Genomic DNA, 17,392 nt, shown 5'->3' on the forward strand with positions numbered 1-17,392 from the left:
TGCTGGACTCCTCCTCGTCTCTCCTTTTCTCGCTACTATTGGCTCAGCTGCCCGTGTTCTCGTCGGCCTCTCCGGTCCAGCAACGGAAGCTCCAGCCCCAAGATCTTGATAGATTGTCCAATCAGACCAAAAATCTACTGAAACTCACGCAAGACCTGCTGGTAAGTAGCCGTGATGTCACGGTGAGGGCTAATTGTTGCTGTTGGTCGGGGACTAACAAGATCACTCATTGAGGCTAATCGAAGAGGAAGTGTGGAGTGTGGAGGATGATGCTGGAGACTGGTGCATCAGTCCACCTTGATTGTTATTAGTGTTGCCTGTTGGAAAATGTCAGCTTTACAATTCCCCAAATAGTTTTTTTTGCATCATGCTGTGGTACAAGAGAGAGCGTTGCTGAGAGCGCTGCCTGCTTCTTATTAAGCAGATTTCAGTGACGAGGGCACAGCACAGCAGAGCCGAAGGCTACCTTCGAGATGTGATCAGAGCAGCAGAGGCTAAGGAGGGTGATCTCACGTTTAATCCTCACGGGATACAAGAGAGGACAAATTATTTGAGGCTTACTCAGCACCTCCTGGTCATGAAACTGACCTCATTGGTTCAAATCGAATTATAGACCTAATGGGCATTCAATTGGGGTACACCCTAACACTTGGGTTGTATATGTAAAAACTATTAGTTGTTATTGATTCAAGCAGAAAAGTATTTCATGTTAGTGGATAATAGACCAACAAGGCAAAGGAGGCATAAGATTGGAATGTTATTTATCCTGGGTCATAAAGGATTCATCCATCCTTTACTTATTATCACAGAACATGGCTCTGCCAAGCATACCATCTGCAGGATGAAAGCAAAGTATATCATGTGCCTGTTGATATACAAACATGTTTACCCCTAAAGAGACAAGAGAACATTTCAATGTTTCTCTCTAATTTGAAATGCAATACATAGGCTTGTTCTTTTATTCTGGCAAGTATTTGTGTTGTTGATGGTAAGGTGGGCCAGGGAATCAATTGTTAGACCTCTGGCAATGGTTTTTCTGAGCGGGCGATCGTGTATCACACTGTGTTTTAACAGGTGAGAAGAACGTGAAATCATATCTGTGGATCTTTGGCTACACATGACTGAGGCAGAATCTATTTTTGCGATATGCAAATCCTAATTCTTTTGTACAAGGGCTTGAAATCCAAAATAGCTTCATACTCTCTAGTCTTGTTGATTTGTATAGTGTGTGTGTGTGTGTGTGTGTGTGTGTGTGTGTGTGTGTGTGTGTGTGTGTGTGTGTGTGTGTGTGTGTGTGTGTGTGTGTGTGTGTGTGTGTGTGTGTGTGTGTGTGTGTGTGTGTTTCATGTGTCTGTTGATATAAGATAAGCAGTGCTACGCTATCGGTAGCTTTGTATCTGGATCTTTTAGGATAGCTAAATGAGGGCCCAATGCAAGAAAGCAATATAATCGCCAATATTCAGAGGCAGCAAGAAACATGAGATGTTAAAGAAAGAAATAACAAATAAAAAAAACATTTATATGGCATGCAAGTCCTTATTTTGTTCAATATTTGAATGTATACATATGCATATGCTGACATTGGTGTGCATACTTGTAGGTGCAAGTGAGCACCTTCACGGGTCAAACTTATATCCAATCGCGGTAGTGTGGATGCAGTGCTTGGTGTTTGCCTTTTCTGTCGCCACAGCAGAATGACCTGATACAAATCTGAAAGATTTATCACATTCCTGCATTTGCATTCAGGAAGAAATTGTTTGGTGAGGTAATGATCCATGATAAAAAGAGCCCAAAAGAAACAGGATAGAAAGAGCCCAAAAGAAACAGGATAAAAGACCCAATTAGAGGCTGGGAAAGACGAGGGGAAACAACCCACAGGAGATGAAAAGGTCCCAGAAAGAGAGAGGATTAGACGGGAAAAAAAGAGGATGGGAGGAGAGTTGAGCCTTGGGAGAACACAAAAGGAAGAGACCGGACCACAGAGATAAGTGAGCACTTACGTCTGTGAGTGAGATGCGAGACAACGCATCAGGGATAAAGAAAGCATGATGGACTCAGGAGGCTTAGGGAGCCCACATGACCCACCTCTTATTACACAGGTGGACTGCATCATGCCGTTGCATTGTCTTCACACACACACACCTCATATCAATCCTCACTGTTTACTCTCATCCCTATTGAATCTGTCCTTATTTAATAAACCTGTTGTTCACTTCAGAGTAGGTACACTACAACTCAGGAATGTGCAGTCAGGTAGCCTAACGCCCTCTAGTGGGGACAGAGAGTAGCCTTAGTCTGGGAGTACAGTATGTAGGCGCTCGTACAGCTGGTCAGTGGCACTGCGTCATCATAGCTTTTTATAGGCTTTGATCCTGGAGTTTCCCTGCTGCCCACTGTTGTCTATCCCAGCCCTTTGCTCTCTTAGTCACGGCATATGTTGTTCTGCTCTGTCTGTCTGTCTGTCTGTCTGTCTGTCTGTCTGTCTGTCTGTCTGTCTGTCTGTCTGTCTGTCTGTCTGTCTGTCTGTCTGTCTGTCTGTCTGTCTGTCTGTCTGTCTGTCTCTGTCTCTGTCTCTGTCTCTGTCTCTGTCTCTCTGTCTGTCTCTCTGTCTCTCTGTCTCTCTGTCTCTGTCTCTGTGTGTCTCTTTCTTGCTCTCCCTGTAGAAAACATTCTGTGTGTTCAGCTCATTGGTCCTTATTGTTGATGTTTGGGGAGGCTAGATGTGGTTGAATTCACACTGACCCGGTTAACTGCACATTCGCGAAAGTTAGCATCTTTCTCCAACACAGAGAGTGGAAATCCGATCCAGGCGCTGAATTAATACTTGTTCCCCTGGCTTATTTCAGAGTTCAAACATTGTGCTGATGAACACTATTGACCGGGGGCTTTGTGTTGTCTCCTTTCTCTCAGAGGGAGCATGCGTTTGATGCAGACTTGGAGCCCCACCGATTCAGGACCCTGCCAGCCATGAGCCAGAGAGCAGCCAGCGACCTCCAGAACCTTGAGGTAAACACTCAACTCCTATTGGCTCTTGGCTTGAAGGACACTCTTATTGCTCCCTCCACCCCCGAGCCCACACACACTAAGCAATAGTAGGCCTACGTGTGTTTATATGGTGTAGATAAGTGAATGTATGGATGTGCCAGTCAATCCAATAATATGATGACACTCTCACAGACTCAAACACATGCATTCAAAATATCTAAGTCTCTGTTCTCGCTCCTCTCCAGTTGAAGCCCACTCTGTCCAAGCTGCATGCTGACCTGAAGCTGTTTGAGCACCACTTTGAGTGGTTGAACCGAGTGTCCAAGAAGCACCAACATCCGTCACTGCCCAAATTGGCAGAGATCATCAGAGAGATGAAAAACTTGATGAACCTCCTCAACCGTCAGGTGATTGTTGATCCCTCAAAAAAAAACCTGTATATGATATTAGTGTATCGGCGTCCCCTAGAGTCTGAAATGCTCCATCCTGTAGTTACGTTGTGAACTAACGGGTCCCTGTGTTGTCTCTCCTGTAGATCGTGACTGCGGGCGCCTCAAGGCTACCCCACGTGGCTCCCTCTCTCCCAACCAGCCTCCCGTACCAGTTTGATGTTCTACAGTCATCCCATGAGCTCCTCCAGCAGTTTAAACTGTTCTGTGATTGGGCATACCGGGCATTCATCAGCCTTAAACCCAAGGCTTCTGCTGCACCTTAAGGTTCGCTGGACTACTTTTATGGTTTCAGAACCATCATGGATGCTTGGATCCCACACATCAGGCAAAGGGCTATCGAGATCATGTCAATGGGCACTGTAGCCACTAGCAACCATGAGAAGTCCAAACTTCAAGACAGAAAATTTATATTGGGGAACGAGTCATTCCACCAGAGCCTAAATGGATGCCCCATACGACACAGAGATGAGGCTTTCAAAGATTTGCCTTAAGGGGAACTGCCAATTGTTTTTAGATGAAATGTTCAAGTTTTCAAATAATATTTCTTGAATGCATTGTTCATGACCACATTATTTATGTATTTATTTATTTATTGTTAAATTATTTAATATTATTTATTAAATTTTGTACTGATTTGCTCTTAACTTTATGTCTTTATAAACATGGTCTATATCTCTAGATTTTTAATCCTTTATCGCGATCTAATCGAACCCTTAAAAAGCATTACCAGCACCCACAGAAGCATTTCCTTAACATAGCCTCACTGCAACCCTTAGTAGTAGAAAACATTTAGAATAGTCAAGTATTTTCGGTCTCTCTTCCTTCTACTATCTATCAAAGTGCTACACACTTTTCAAATAAACATTTCAAGGGTTAATATATTTGCACCTTATTCATGGTGGTGTTAAATGATGGCTTCAGAAATCACATTTATCTAGGATGGCACTCAGAAATCAGAGGAGTTATTTTGTACCGTGGGTTGAAATATGTGTTTACAGTGGCTGTTCCTCCGAATCTGAGTGAGGAGGAGCATATCTAACATTGTGGTCAAGTGAATGTGCCCTTTTGTTGAGCACTGATGGATCTGATTAGAAACTTTGCACAAACTTGTTAGCATGAGCCTATTGGATGAATGGGATGATTTTGAAACTGTGCCTTAGGGTGGAGAATGAATACGTAATTATTTTGTTTTATTTTTATAACTGACACCACCACATACAACTTGCACCCAAAGCCTTAAAATACCATGTATTGTGATACCCTGGTTCTGCAGTTGTACACAAATGTACAAGAATGTCAATTGTTGCATACAATGTTGTTTATTATTAATTGTATATTATATTGTTTTATATAACATAATTTAGAATACCGTTAATAATATACCTATCATTTTGTCCATTTTAATATTATTCTATTTTAGTATTTGTTACCGTGTTGCCTATTTATTTAAGTTACTTTAGTGGAACTATTTATTTTTGCGCTGAACAGGAGCGAGTCTCCTCTGTTTTTGTACTTTTATACTATTTTTAATCTTATTTACAATTGTACAATCATGTTTAAATTATTGCTGTAACACAATTATGACTTCAACATACTGATTGGCCTCAATGTGAAATATTCAAATCAAGCAAAATAAAATAAAATAAAAAATGAGCACAAGAGAGTATGTGTTGAATTCAATTGAATAACATTACATGGATGATTTCTACCTGATTAGAAACTCGTTCAACAAAGGAGTTCAGGTCAGATTGCAAAATAATACTACATTACCCATAAAGCCCTTCTACAAGTTGAAAATATTTCATTGTACAGATCAAGACGATTGCAAATTGTTTTCCAGTTGAAAGGACAATTTATATAGAATTTTAATAGAATTCACGATTTCTTTCCAATTTCAAGATAATAAACAGTTGATAATCATGTCAAAAAGGTTATCATTGCAAGCCGTACTGTTCTTAGCGCTCGTCCAATAGGAGTCGTTCATTTGTTGTCCGTCTCGTCCAATAGCAATCGCTGTTCTTAGAAGGCGGCATCTGGTGGACAACAGCTAGTTAGTTTGAGCTGGGTTTATTGTTAAGGTTGTGTGGATTAGCACTGCGGAACCAGAATGCACTAAAATATGAACAATGTAGTCGGCCAATTACCTAATGTATAAAGGTGAGTGTTTCACTCTTTTTGATGCAAAATAGATTGCAGTTATTAATCGCCGCTGCTCGCCGTTGACGAGGGCTTGGTTAAATCTGCAGGCCAGGTTTGTTTTGGTAGTTAAATCAATAATGTTTCCCTATACGTGTTTAACTGTTTTCTAACATAGCGGCTTGTACGTGGAAGGTATTTTATTATTGGCTGTTGGCATTGTTTATGTCCTCCTTTACACCGCACTGCGGGGACTGTTATAAACAGGATGGAGGAAAAGACAACTGAGAGGGAATGTTTAAACATCGGAGGGAGGGGTAACTCTGGAGAGAGGATGGAATTTAAAGGGGGCGGCGTTACACTGCCTCGATATTAAGTTTCCTGCTGAGTCCACGTTTTCCAATAGGCAATTCTATTTCTAATATGTTTTTATTCATGTTTTGCCTCAACAGAATATCAAACTGCTATTTGGAACTACAGCTGGTTTCTGCAGACATTTAATGCCAAACAGAAGGAGGGAAAGAAGAAGCAATGCTCCTGCTGAAGGAATAACCCTAAGCCTCATTACTGGTTCCAGCGTGTCGTGCTCCACATGGGCATCTGAGGGGGGATGGCTAATTCTGTGACCACCTTGGTGGACCAAACAGAGCTCTTACCTGGCCAGTCCAATACCTCTCTCTCTCACTTCCCCTCCCTGCTGGGCTCGGGGGAGGACGGTGAGGAAGAGGGTGATCCAGGGGTACTGGTGGAGGGAGAGAAGGAGGTGGTGGAGGGCGGCGCGGAGGTGGTCCTGGAGATGGTGACGTCGTCATCGGTGTCGGGGTCGACCCAGCACCAGGAGCAGGACCATCCCTTCCAGTGTCTGGTCTGTGGCAAGAGCTTCCGCTGGTCATCACGGCTGACGCACCACCAGCGTAGCCACAACAACGAGAGGCCGTACCGCTGCAACCTCTGCCCCAAGGCCTTCAAGGGCTCCTCGGCGCTGCTCTACCACCAGAGGTGCTTCCTTAATGGGTTGCTTCTGTGCCATTTTACTGTGAAGAAACAGGGAGTTAATGGATGGGTGGCATTAAGCTCTGATGTATTATTACTTACGTTCATGCTAATACGTTCATGCAACAAAATCTGTTTTGTTGTAGAGCATCCCGCAAACCAGTACATGGTAGATGAGGTGTGGGATGGACACACACACACACACACAGACAGACACACAGACACACAGACAGACAGACAGACTGTGAAGCACTTTTAGAATTGCAATTAATTAGAATTATAATGTTGTGTAAATGCGTAGGGATATTGACCTGCATGCTGTCATCCTAAAGTCCTCTATACCATTCTCTCAGGTCTCATTCGGGTGAGAAGCCGTACCCATGTGGGGAATGCGGCAAAGCCTTCAAGCGCTCCTCTCTGCTGCAGGTGAGACCAAACACTCCCCTGGTCATCATCACAATACATTGTTTGAACAAAAAGTCACTGATACGACAATCCAGTCCCAATGAGTCTTGTGTGTCGTTTGTTCCACCAGGTCCACCAGAGCGTGCACACCGGCCTGCGCACCTTCCTGTGCCCGTACTGCCCGCTGACGTTCAAGTGGAGCTCACACTACCAGTACCACCTGCGGCAGCACACGGGCGAGTGCCCGTACCCATGCGACAGCTGCCCGAAGGCCTTCAAGAACTCCAGCAGCCTGCGGCGGCACAAGAATGTGCACCTTGGCCTCAAGCCGTACACGTGCAGCGTCTGCAACAAGGCGTTCACGCAGTCGACCAACCTGCGACAGCACATGCGCATACACACTGGGGAGCGGCCCTACGCGTGCAGCGACTGCGGCCGCCGGTTCACCCACTCATCCAACCTGGCGCTGCACAAGAACTCCCACGCCGCCGGCGGTGCCGGGGCGGCAAAGGAGGGCAAGATGGGTGCGCCGGTCAGAGAACCCGCCGCACAGATGGTGGAGATGGTGGTGGAGCCGGGGGAGGTGACGTCGTCCATGCTGACGGACATGGTGGGCTTCGTCAGTCCCGAGGGGACGGTCGGCGTAGGGATGGAGGAGGTGTTCATGTCGGCCGCCTCCTCCGGCGGCCAGAACCTCCCCCAGCTGACCCTCTCCTCCTCGGGGCAGGAGGTGTGCGCGCCCCGGGCCATCGGGACGGAGGTGCACCTGAGTACGGACACGGGGGCCAGCGTGCTGCTGTACAGCTGCGGGACCTGCAGCCAGACGTTCGGCACGCGCACAGAGCTGGAGGAGCACCAGGCGCACCACATGGGTCCCAACGGACACCGGGGAGGGGGGGAGGCCGGCCATGGGGGGGACTCGGCCATGGTGGGTGTGGGGCTGGTGGGAGCGGGTCACCTGCTGGCGGACTTTGAGGAGGTGGTGGAGACCACTACGGTGGGGGAGAATGGACACACTGCCGAAGAACTCCTAGGGCTGACCGAGGGGGGCGATGGGGATAACACGGTACGTGATCAAGTCATGGCAAAATTGGATTATGAAGTTATTATAAGTATGTTATAAACTGTTGGCATAATCATTTTGATCCCTATAATTGCCGATGTCCATACTTCTAATATAGATTATATAAACTATGGCATCGGCTACAAAGTCTGTGACTATGCAATGTCACAATCAAATCCAAGGCTCAACCTTTTGAAAAGTATTGTTCCTTTATGTGTTTCCTTCCACGTGTCCACAGAACGTGGGAACCACCCAGGCTCAGTACGACCTGCTGCACAGCTTCACCGAGGTGTCACCGGCCTCAGAGACGGTCCAAACAGACTCCAGGAACCCCGTGGCCGGCCTGCAGTGCAACTACTGCAGCAAGGCTTTCAAGACCAGCGGAGGCCTCAACAGACATGTCTCGCTGGTGCGAGTGGCTTTTAACCGTCTAAATAAAATAAAATAACATGTTATTAATAAAATAACATGTTATTTTATTAATGTTGGGTGTCACAGCACTTGTGAATTAACGGTGGCCTGTGAAGCCCTTTGAGGCTGTAATTGTAATTAAGGGCCATACAATGAAGATATATTTGACTGACCGCTGCACACACAGGACAGTAGTAAATTTAAAAAGAAAGATTAAATTAATAATGTATGAATAACTACAGAAAAGCTGTCTCCAAAATATCGGATATAGTCATGATGTATGCAGGGTGTCCGCGCATCCTTAAAAAAATCATGTTTCTAAATTTAAGGCCTTAAAAAGTCTTAAATTCGTTACAAATGTCATATGCCGGTCTTAAATACTGTAACTCAAGGTCTTAAATTTGTCGGGGCAGGACTATTTATTTTTCTCGTGGGACTTTTCAGGAAGGACATGTAGAGAGGCTTCTTTCTTGCTAGCTGCATATATAAACGATTATCTACGTGCTTGCTAGCTAGTCTGCGACAATGGGTAGGTGCAAATTCAAGGACAGTTGGTTGGAAGACGTCCGTTTCCGAAGTTGGCTCACGTCTGTTGCCAACCCCCACCATCGAGTGGTTTAGGTCTTAAATCTCATTCAAGGTGGTATTAAAAAATGTCTTGAGTCTTAAATTTGACTTGCTGAAACCTGCAGATACCCTGATGCTTGTGTGTTTATAAATGTGGTGTGTTCATGTGTTGCAGATGCACTCTCTTTCGTCCCAGTCCCGCTCCCAGTTCAGCTGCTCGGCCTGCGACCGCTCCTTCCCCCTCCTGTCCTCGCTGCTCACCCACCAGCACTCCCACACCCCTGAGCAGAGGCTGCTGGCCGAGGCGGAGGCTGAGATCGTGTGCCCGCCTTCGCTGTCCCTGTCTCTGCCCATGCCCTCATCCCCCGGCCAGGGGGACAAGCAGCAGGAAGAGGGCCAGAGGGAGATCCACGTCAACATCCTCACTGTCGGCGAGGAGCCTGAGGAGCAGGCGCCCAAGTCAGCCAAGGCGGCCAAGAGGACGGCGGCCGGCAAGCCACCGCCGGCTGGAGGTAACAGACTGTCTCCTCCAGTGAATCAATATTACATTTTTAAATGGCACAATCTCAATTAGATAATAATATAGGTTTTGGTGGTAACATTGTGGGCATGATCCTACGTTTATAATTGATTTGTTAATTCATGGGTTTCCTCTGTAATAAGATAGTAATGACATGGTAATAGTAGTATAGTAATGTTTCAGATCAAACAACGTATTGCTTTATTAGCATCACTTTATTAAATCCCAAAATTTCGAAGTGGGGCTTTGTTTCTTGATTTTAATAATTGTCAAGGAAGCAAGCACTCTGGCCATTCTACCCAGTTCCCTTACCGTTCTTTTATATAGTTTATTTTGGTCCAGCCAAACAATCTGTACAAAGCGTCACCATGTGTAATGAATGGTTTCACCTCTCCACATGTGGTGCACAGAGAGACCTTACCGCTGCAGTGAGTGTGGTAAAGCCTTTAAGGGCTCGTCGGGCCTGAAGTACCACATGAGGGACCACACTGGGGAAAGACCCTATCGCTGTACCGAGTGTGGGAAGACCTTCAAGAGGTCCTCGCTCCTCTCCATCCACCAGAGGGTAAGAGGCCAACACTAGAACAACATTATCTCCTCCGCAGCCACGATTCATAGCCGTCTTTAGATCTCATAATCTGACACTTTAATTGGGTTTACCATTATATAACCATCTGTTTTTAGCATTGCAGCTAAGTTGTCTCTGTGAATGGAGGGTTCATCACGAATAGTTCATCCAATATATAACTGATTAGGCAGGACATTGTAGTGGGCTAAGGGTTTACTCCGGGTTCAATCCCCAATTCCCCCAGCGAACATCTTTGGGCAGTATGTGACTGTGATGAATAAAATAATATAAATAACTAGGAACTTAAATATAACCTCCCACTCTAGGTGCATACAGGTGTACGGGCCTTCCAGTGCCCACATTGCCCGCTGACGTTCAAGTGGAGCTCCCATTACCAGTACCACCTGCGGCAGCACACGGGCGAGCGGCCGTACGTGTGTAAGGAGTGTGGAAAGTCCTTCAAAAACACCAGCTGCCTTCGCAGGCACAGCCAGATGCACTCTGGGCTGCGGCCTCACACCTGCTCAGTCTGTTCCAAGTCTTTCTCCCAGACGTCAAACCTCAAACAGGTGGGTTGAGTTTAATTCCATATATTATTGACGATGGCAAAAATACCTTTGGATCTGATATTGTTATATTGTCTTATATAGTCTTTATTGGACCATGACCACATTTTTAACAATCATTTTGTAATTTTTCTTCTGTGTGGTGGATAGTCTGAAAATGCATGCTGTGCCAGTCTCTCTTGAGTCACATTTTGAACGAGGTTTAAGGATGGCCATAAAAAAAGAACGGGAACCAATTTGTTTTAATGACTGAATCCTAAATGTCTTCCTCACTGTCCGCAGCATGAGCGCACCCATTCTGGCGAGCGGCCCTTCCAGTGCACCCACTGCAACAAAACCTTCACACACTCCTCCAACCTCCAGCTACACCTCCGCACACACTCCTCGCGCAAAGACTTCAAGTGCCCCTACTGCTTCAAGGAGTTTGTCATGCACTCCTACCTACAGCGGCACATCCGCACACACGGCACTGGGGCCTCCCTGCTGGGCCCCGGCGGGGCCCCTAAAGACGGGGTGGCGGTGAAGGCTAGCGTCGGGGGAGTGACCACCACCACCACCCTGCTCAACCCCATCACCCTGGAATCCTCAGGAAACAATGGCAGCCTGATCGTGTCCCAACCGGCGCTGGACATCCCCCCCAACACCTCCCAGAACTACTTCATGATCCAGACGGCCAGTGGCCTGCAGCTCATTCCCCTGTCGGCCCCGGCGCCCCCCCTGCCCCCTCCTCCTCCCCCACCCCCGCCTCCCCCTCCTCAGACCCAGAGCTACCTCCTCCTACAGTGCCCTTCCTCCAACGGCGGCCAGCCGAGCTTGATTCTGGTCCCTACTGCAAACAGCCACCTGGCAGGCCCGGAGCCTCAGACCCTCCCATTGGTCCAGACCGTCAAAGGGCTCCAACCTGTGTTGAGTCCCCCCCAGAGCCAGGGGCCACAGTTTTCAGCGATGTCCCAGCAGCAGCAGCAGACCAGGATAATAATCACTAACAATAATCATGCAAACACTTCCGTTGCCCCGGCAACACACACCACAGCACTCAGTAAATCTCTCCTCACCAGGCCCATTCTGGGGAGGAGCACTCGCACCGCCAGGGGCCGACGGGGACACAAGACCAAAGCCGCAATACAGGAATCCAAACCGGCCGCCGGCATCCACGCGGAGATGGAACCTGTACACTCTAATGCACCAGTTGTCATGGCAACCAGCAGCACGGATGCCACCACCCCCACCTCCACCACAGGACATGCGTCGTTACCTGCGGTGTTCTCCAGCGCGCCTTCCTGCGGCTCCGACCAAACCGGTGTGTGTGGCCCTGGGCCGCTCCCCACCGCAGCTACCTCAGGAACCCCGTCGCCGGCTCCTCCACAGAAGCACCACGCCGCCACATCCCACGGCCCCCCCTCCCCTGCTGCTCTGGGGGACACGCACTCCCTGAGGGGAGAGGGCGAGGCGGGGAAGCAGCTTGTGTTGTGTTTTGATGACGAGCTGAGCCACGAGGTGATGAAGAGCGACAACGGGAGCCAGGGTTCCTACGTGTTCCAGTTGGAAGGGGCGGGAGAGGGGGCGGGGGGCCGAGAGGGGAAGTCGTTTGTGCTGCAGTTCAAGACCAAGGAGCAGAGGGAGGGAGAGGCGGGGGACGATAAGGGAGGGATGGTCTCGCTGCTGCAGGAGTGGGACGGGGGGAAGCAGGAGTTGAGCCGGACAGGGGGGAGCGGTGAGGAGGAGGAGGAGGTTGGGCAGGGGGAGTCGTTTGTTCTTCACTTCAAGTCTGACACACAAGAAAAGGACCTAGCATCGGACTCTAGCTACAGCCAAAGTGCGGGCGACCGGCTCGAACTGTCCTGCACACCTAGCCGCGGTCTGGAGCCTCTGGACGGGCAGGAAGTGGTGTTTGAACTGGGGGGCGAGAACAAGATGCAGCAGGAAGCAGGGGAGGGCATGCAAATGATCGCGCTGATCGAGCGGGAGGGTGGCGCGGCAGGAGAGGGGTGCGGCGGTGGTTCGGAGAGCGGGAGGATGGGGCAGAACGGGACTGCCATGGAAGGTATTTTTCAGTTGGAAGGAGGGGAGGGTATCGTTATCATAGAGGTCACAAGCCTATCAGAAGAGGGTACTGATAGGCGAAGGGAGGGGCAGGTGTTGGAGATGACCGAAGCGAAGGAAGGAAGTTTCAAAATGGAACAAAACGACATATGTGGAAACGAATGTAATTCTGCAGAGAACACAAATGGACAGATAACTTTAACTGCCAAAACTGTTTGAAATGGACCTAACGGGAGCGTGTCTATGTTCCCCGGGTCCTATGTTCCCCGGGTCCTATGTTCCCCTCTTTGTATGAGACTGGGGAACATAGGACCCTTTTTTGAAAAAAGGGTCCTATGTTCCCAGCTTTTCCCAATGAGGGTCCTATGTTCCCTGATATGTATGTGACCGGGGAAAATAGGACCCTGTTTCAAATAAAGGTTCCTATGTTCCCCGGTCTGTTACTTTTTCCACCATTACTGCCAAATTCCGGCCGAGATAACCACCATTGCATGTCTTTACCTTTTGTGGAAGAGGGAGAGACATCGGAGAACCCGACGCAGTCTATTCATAATATTGTAATGACCACGGAAGAGGCAGTGAATGAAGTATTGATTAGACAGATTTATTAGATAGGCCTACCTAATAAACCGTTGGAACACACAAGACCGGAAACCATAGCAACGCCGGTAGACAAACTCCGAGAAGCCCAATCCCTACGAGAGCTCCCCGCGCTACGGCCATCCGGAGGCGCACAAAGCTTTTGGCCGTGATATTATATTTCTCCTCCATGCTGCAGTTCACCCCGGACTGCACTGCACTGAGTTGGCCGGTTGAACGCTGATTGGCTGTCATCACGCGAATGTCGCGTCTAAGTTTAAATATTTTTAAAGATTGATAGATTGCGGGGAACATAGGACAATTTACCCAGAAAAGGGTTCTATGTTCGCCGCAACAGTGGGGAGCATAGGACCTTTTTTCAGAAAAAGGGTCCTATGCTCCCCGGTATGTAATGCTACACACGGGAACATAGGACCCTTTTTGGGAAAAACGGGGACCCGGGGAACATAGGGATGACCCCGACCCAACTACACCTGACACTCAAGAAATGCCATTTTCCAAGTGATTAAAATCAGATGGGTTTAAGAGTGTGTGTATGTGCGTGTGTGTGTGTGCGTTTAGGTATGTAGTGTGTGTGCTCTTTAACCAGTTCACCTTAGAACTCAAAGAGAAAACGCTTCAAGACAATTGCTACTGTGCTTAATGCCGTGGTGCGGTCTCGGTTTATAGACCTACTCTATGGAGTAGGCCTACATAAGCTATTTGTGTAATACAGCTCACCCTCACAAGAAATACTAGTCATAATTAATAAAACTCTTGATACATTGTAACCTTATTTGAATTATTCATTGAGTCAGGGTTTTTGTAAAATATTGAACAGCGGGAGAGTATAGGCGATGGTGTTTTTTCTTTTCTTATTTACGTTCCGTTTCCCATCGTCTGTTTTAAAACTCCGAGAAACTATCCAATAATTATCTATGTTTTTAATCACGCTTACGTTGTAACCCTTACATATAACTGCTTAACTATTAAGTAGAATATATTCGAATATATTGTCTATAAATTAATAATACGACGTGGGGAACCCATCCCCAAGTCTTGACTCCCCGGTGGGGAATTAAACGATTTCCGAGTTGTTCCGAACGCATCTTACTGTTCTAGTCCCATCCATCGTACGGAGTTATAATTATGCCTACGAAAATGGCGTAAATGGATGCACTTAGGATGTGTGGCTGCACTTAGATCTGGTATTCCAGATCCTTTATTTGACACGACTTGGAAGTCATACAATCCCAAGTTGGGACAACCAATTGCTTCAGTACAACAAACAGTGGATACAGATATTGTTACGTCCACTTTGAACACTACTCGTCACAACCGCAAACGGTAAGCGAGGTTCGCATTTCGGTTGCGCCGGTTTAAATAGCCACTCATGGCCCTTAACCATATATGGTTTTCAATGCGTTCGCTGCAGATTGCTAGTGTTGCAGTGCAAAGATATGTAGCCTGTGGTGATGCCCACGTAAAGAGAATTCATACTGTGCAGATCTGCGCTCCAAATCCTTTCAATAATCCCTGATCTGTCTTTGTAGCGAATTTGAACAAATGGGTTATTGCGTAGATACAATCAAAATGTAGCGTAAGCCTACACTGTGAACCTGAGGTAACGCATTTCATAAAAATAGACTGCGATGTGTATTCTAGGACCACTTTGTTTCGTAAATGTACACAGTTTAACAGCATTCCAACCGTTTGTGTACTCATTCTTTCCGACGCTTTTTGAACGTCACACTGTTTGTGCTTCTTGTGACCCATTGGAATGGTGTGACAGAGCCCCTGTATGAATTCAACGCATAAACATGGTGAAGTTGGAGCTGGATCAAGTGGTGGTACGGAGGATGAAGGAGGATGACATAGACACTGTCAAAGCACTCATCAAGGTATGTAGGTAAACGACACATGCACAGATGATGTAGTCATGCAGCTACTTCGAAGCCTCCTAACCCATCTTGCTCCCACATTCCAGGAAGGAGGTGAAGGAACGGAGAACCGCCTCATCCTCCACGTCCTCACCCGTCCTCTGTGTCTCTTCGTCCTCGCTATCATTTCCTCAGTGCTCCGCTGCGTCGTCCACTCCTTCATCTTGGCACTGGCCATACCCGTCTTCCTGCTCATCGTCTTCCTGAAGATCACCATGCCGAGGGCCACGGGGGTCCTGGGCACCAGCCGGCCCTGCTGGGACTACGTGGGCAGCAGCCTCAGGGGGGCCGGGGACGATATCCTGGAGAACCCCTACACCAGGATCAGCGGCAAGACAGCAACCACACAAAAGGTGTGTCGTCTTCGCCTCGTTGGTTACAGTTCTTTGAGGGTGGCAGGACGGTCAGGGGATTGTGTTCTAACCTTCTGCCGCGAGGTCCCAGGCTCCAACCCCAAAGTCCATCGCCTGCTCACAAGCGAACAAAAAACGGGCTTTGAATAAGAGCGTCTGCCAAAATGACTTAATAGCTACGTTGTGTTTTACTGTACAAGTGCAAGCGCTACAAAGGATCTCACCGTCATCTTACTGTTTGATTCCCAGCCAAAGCGGAGGATGAAACCCAAGACCACGGAGGAGGCGTCCGCCCCGTCGGAGAGGATCGACCCTGACCGGGAGGAGGCGGCGGGCCAGGTGTGGCTGGCCGACTGCGACGGCGAGATCGCCGGCTGCGTGTGCCGGGAGAGTGAGAAGCGCCCGGGGACCAGGAGGATCTGCAGGGTGGTGGTGGGCTCCTGGTACCGTAGGGAGGGCCTTGGTCGCCTCCTGGTCCAGAGCCTGGAGCACAGGGAGCGGGAGGCCGGGGTCTGCAGGCTCTACGCCCACGTGCCGTTCCCGTCCACGCTTGGGGAGGTGTTCTTCAGGAAGCTGGGCTACCGGCCGCTGGGAGAGCGGACCGGAGAAGAAGGCGAGGTGGAGGATGAGGAGGTGAAGGTGGAGAGGCCAGAAAGGGGATTCCTGGGTTTCCCCCTAACCAAGGTGTATTTCAAAGACCTCTGAGGACGTTCAGGTAGCCTCTAGAAGAACTACACGTGGGAAATGTTGAGGGACTAAAGAGAAAAGACTAAATTTGGCAATCAAGTGTACATGTATACTTCAGAGACCAGTGTAACTACATCAGCTATTTGCGTCTGTTTCATTATTTATTTGAATCCCTTTGTTATTTATAATCAGTATTTATTCATGGTGTCTTGTTCTTATTTTGTTGCTAATTTTCTAAGGAGAGTGGAAATGTTTGGATTCTTGTTTGTGATGAAGTAAAATACTTTATGGAAAAGTGTTTCAAATATTTTTCTGTGTGTGTGCATGTGTCTGTTGATGTGGCTTTGCATATGTGGCCACTTGCGGTTTGTGTGTGCTTCAGCAGGTACCTTAAGGAACTGGTGATAAGCAGATTCATCACATTTACACTTCAGCCACCTGTGTTCATTGTATATATTTGGTTAGATAACACTTTTTTTCTTATCTCAATTTCTCAGTGAAGTTGTCAATATATATTAGATTAGAATGTCTATATGTATGTGTGTGTGTGTGTGTGTATATATGTATATATATATATATATATATACATGCATACAAATAATTTAATAAATGTGTGTGTGTGTGTGTAGATATGTATCTCTACAAATGATTTGGTCTTGTACTGGCCATAACCTTGTGTTTCAGCAGGTTTTGCAGGTGTACTTCACGTTTCAGCGCAGCACATTCAATTTGGGGAGGTAGAAGTCATCTTCCACCTGCTTGGTTTGCAGGTAAACCGCAGGTCTCTGAATTTTGGTCCGCTCCTGTTATATTCTCTTTGTCTGGTAAAGCTCCAGGCCCAAGCCACTGCTGCATTCACACAGGATGTTTGTTCTCACCTAACCCCCACCTGGCTTTCACCCCACAACTAAAGTGCAGTCTTTACGCCACACATAATGCCCCTCATTGGGTCCGTGAGCAGGTCCTTTTCATGCTGCTCTGTGTAGGCCTCCTGGTCCGCAACGGGTCCTTCTCTACATGACAGAGAGAAGACACCTGCGAGCGGGGTCTCAACCCAAGCCATCACTAACTATTATTGTTGTCAGGAAACAGATGTGAGTTCACACCACTGGAAATGAGGCCTG

The 17,392-nt window shown here is 47.6% G+C and overlaps 3 protein-coding genes across 4 annotated transcripts in view; all 3 read left to right on the plus strand.

The window, feature by feature from the left end:
• Nucleotides 1-5,088, plus strand: part of il11a (interleukin 11a) — a 5,806-nt gene extending 718 nt beyond the window's left edge. The window contains exons 2-5 of the mRNA XM_056602294.1: nt 1-161; nt 2,911-3,006; nt 3,231-3,392; nt 3,521-5,088. The exon at nt 1-161 is cut by the window's left edge and continues 3 nt beyond it. Coding sequence (XP_056458269.1) covers nt 1-161; nt 2,911-3,006; nt 3,231-3,392; nt 3,521-3,700 — 599 coding nt within the window. The 3' untranslated portion in view covers nt 3,701-5,088. The remainder of the gene's footprint in view (nt 162-2,910; nt 3,007-3,230; nt 3,393-3,520) is intronic.
• A 386-nt stretch (nt 5,089-5,474) lies between these two features.
• Nucleotides 5,475-15,106, plus strand: znf628 (zinc finger protein 628). The gene is made up of 11 exons (XM_056601886.1): nt 5,475-5,594; nt 6,026-6,572; nt 6,920-6,992; nt 7,102-8,037; nt 8,273-8,443; nt 9,188-9,524; nt 9,943-10,097; nt 10,427-10,669; nt 10,949-11,385; nt 11,725-12,710; nt 15,081-15,106. Exons 2-11 carry the CDS (start codon nt 6,184-6,186, stop codon nt 15,104-15,106), a joined length of 3,753 nt encoding a protein of 1,250 aa, XP_056457861.1. The 5' UTR covers nt 5,475-5,594; nt 6,026-6,183.
• nat14 (N-acetyltransferase 14 (GCN5-related, putative)) lies at nt 12,676-16,709 on the plus strand. 2 transcript variants are annotated; one of them, XM_056602286.1, is made up of 4 exons: nt 12,676-14,635; nt 15,081-15,189; nt 15,276-15,581; nt 15,831-16,705. In XM_056602286.1, exons 2-4 carry the CDS (start codon nt 15,109-15,111, stop codon nt 16,284-16,286), a joined length of 843 nt encoding a protein of 280 aa, XP_056458261.1. In that variant the 5' UTR covers nt 12,676-14,635; nt 15,081-15,108; the 3' UTR covers nt 16,287-16,705. The 2 variants fall into 2 exon arrangements, with proteins under 2 accessions (XP_056458261.1, XP_056458262.1); XM_056602287.1 differs by lacking the exon at nt 12,676-14,635 and adding an exon at nt 14,644-14,912 and having other exon boundaries at nt 15,831-16,709.
• The last annotated feature ends 683 nt before the right edge of the window (nt 16,710-17,392 follow it).

The sequence above is a fragment of the Gadus chalcogrammus genome, chromosome 11, assembly GCF_026213295.1.
Source record: "Gadus chalcogrammus isolate NIFS_2021 chromosome 11, NIFS_Gcha_1.0, whole genome shotgun sequence".
NCBI classification, from domain to species: domain Eukaryota; kingdom Metazoa; phylum Chordata; class Actinopteri; order Gadiformes; family Gadidae; genus Gadus; species Gadus chalcogrammus.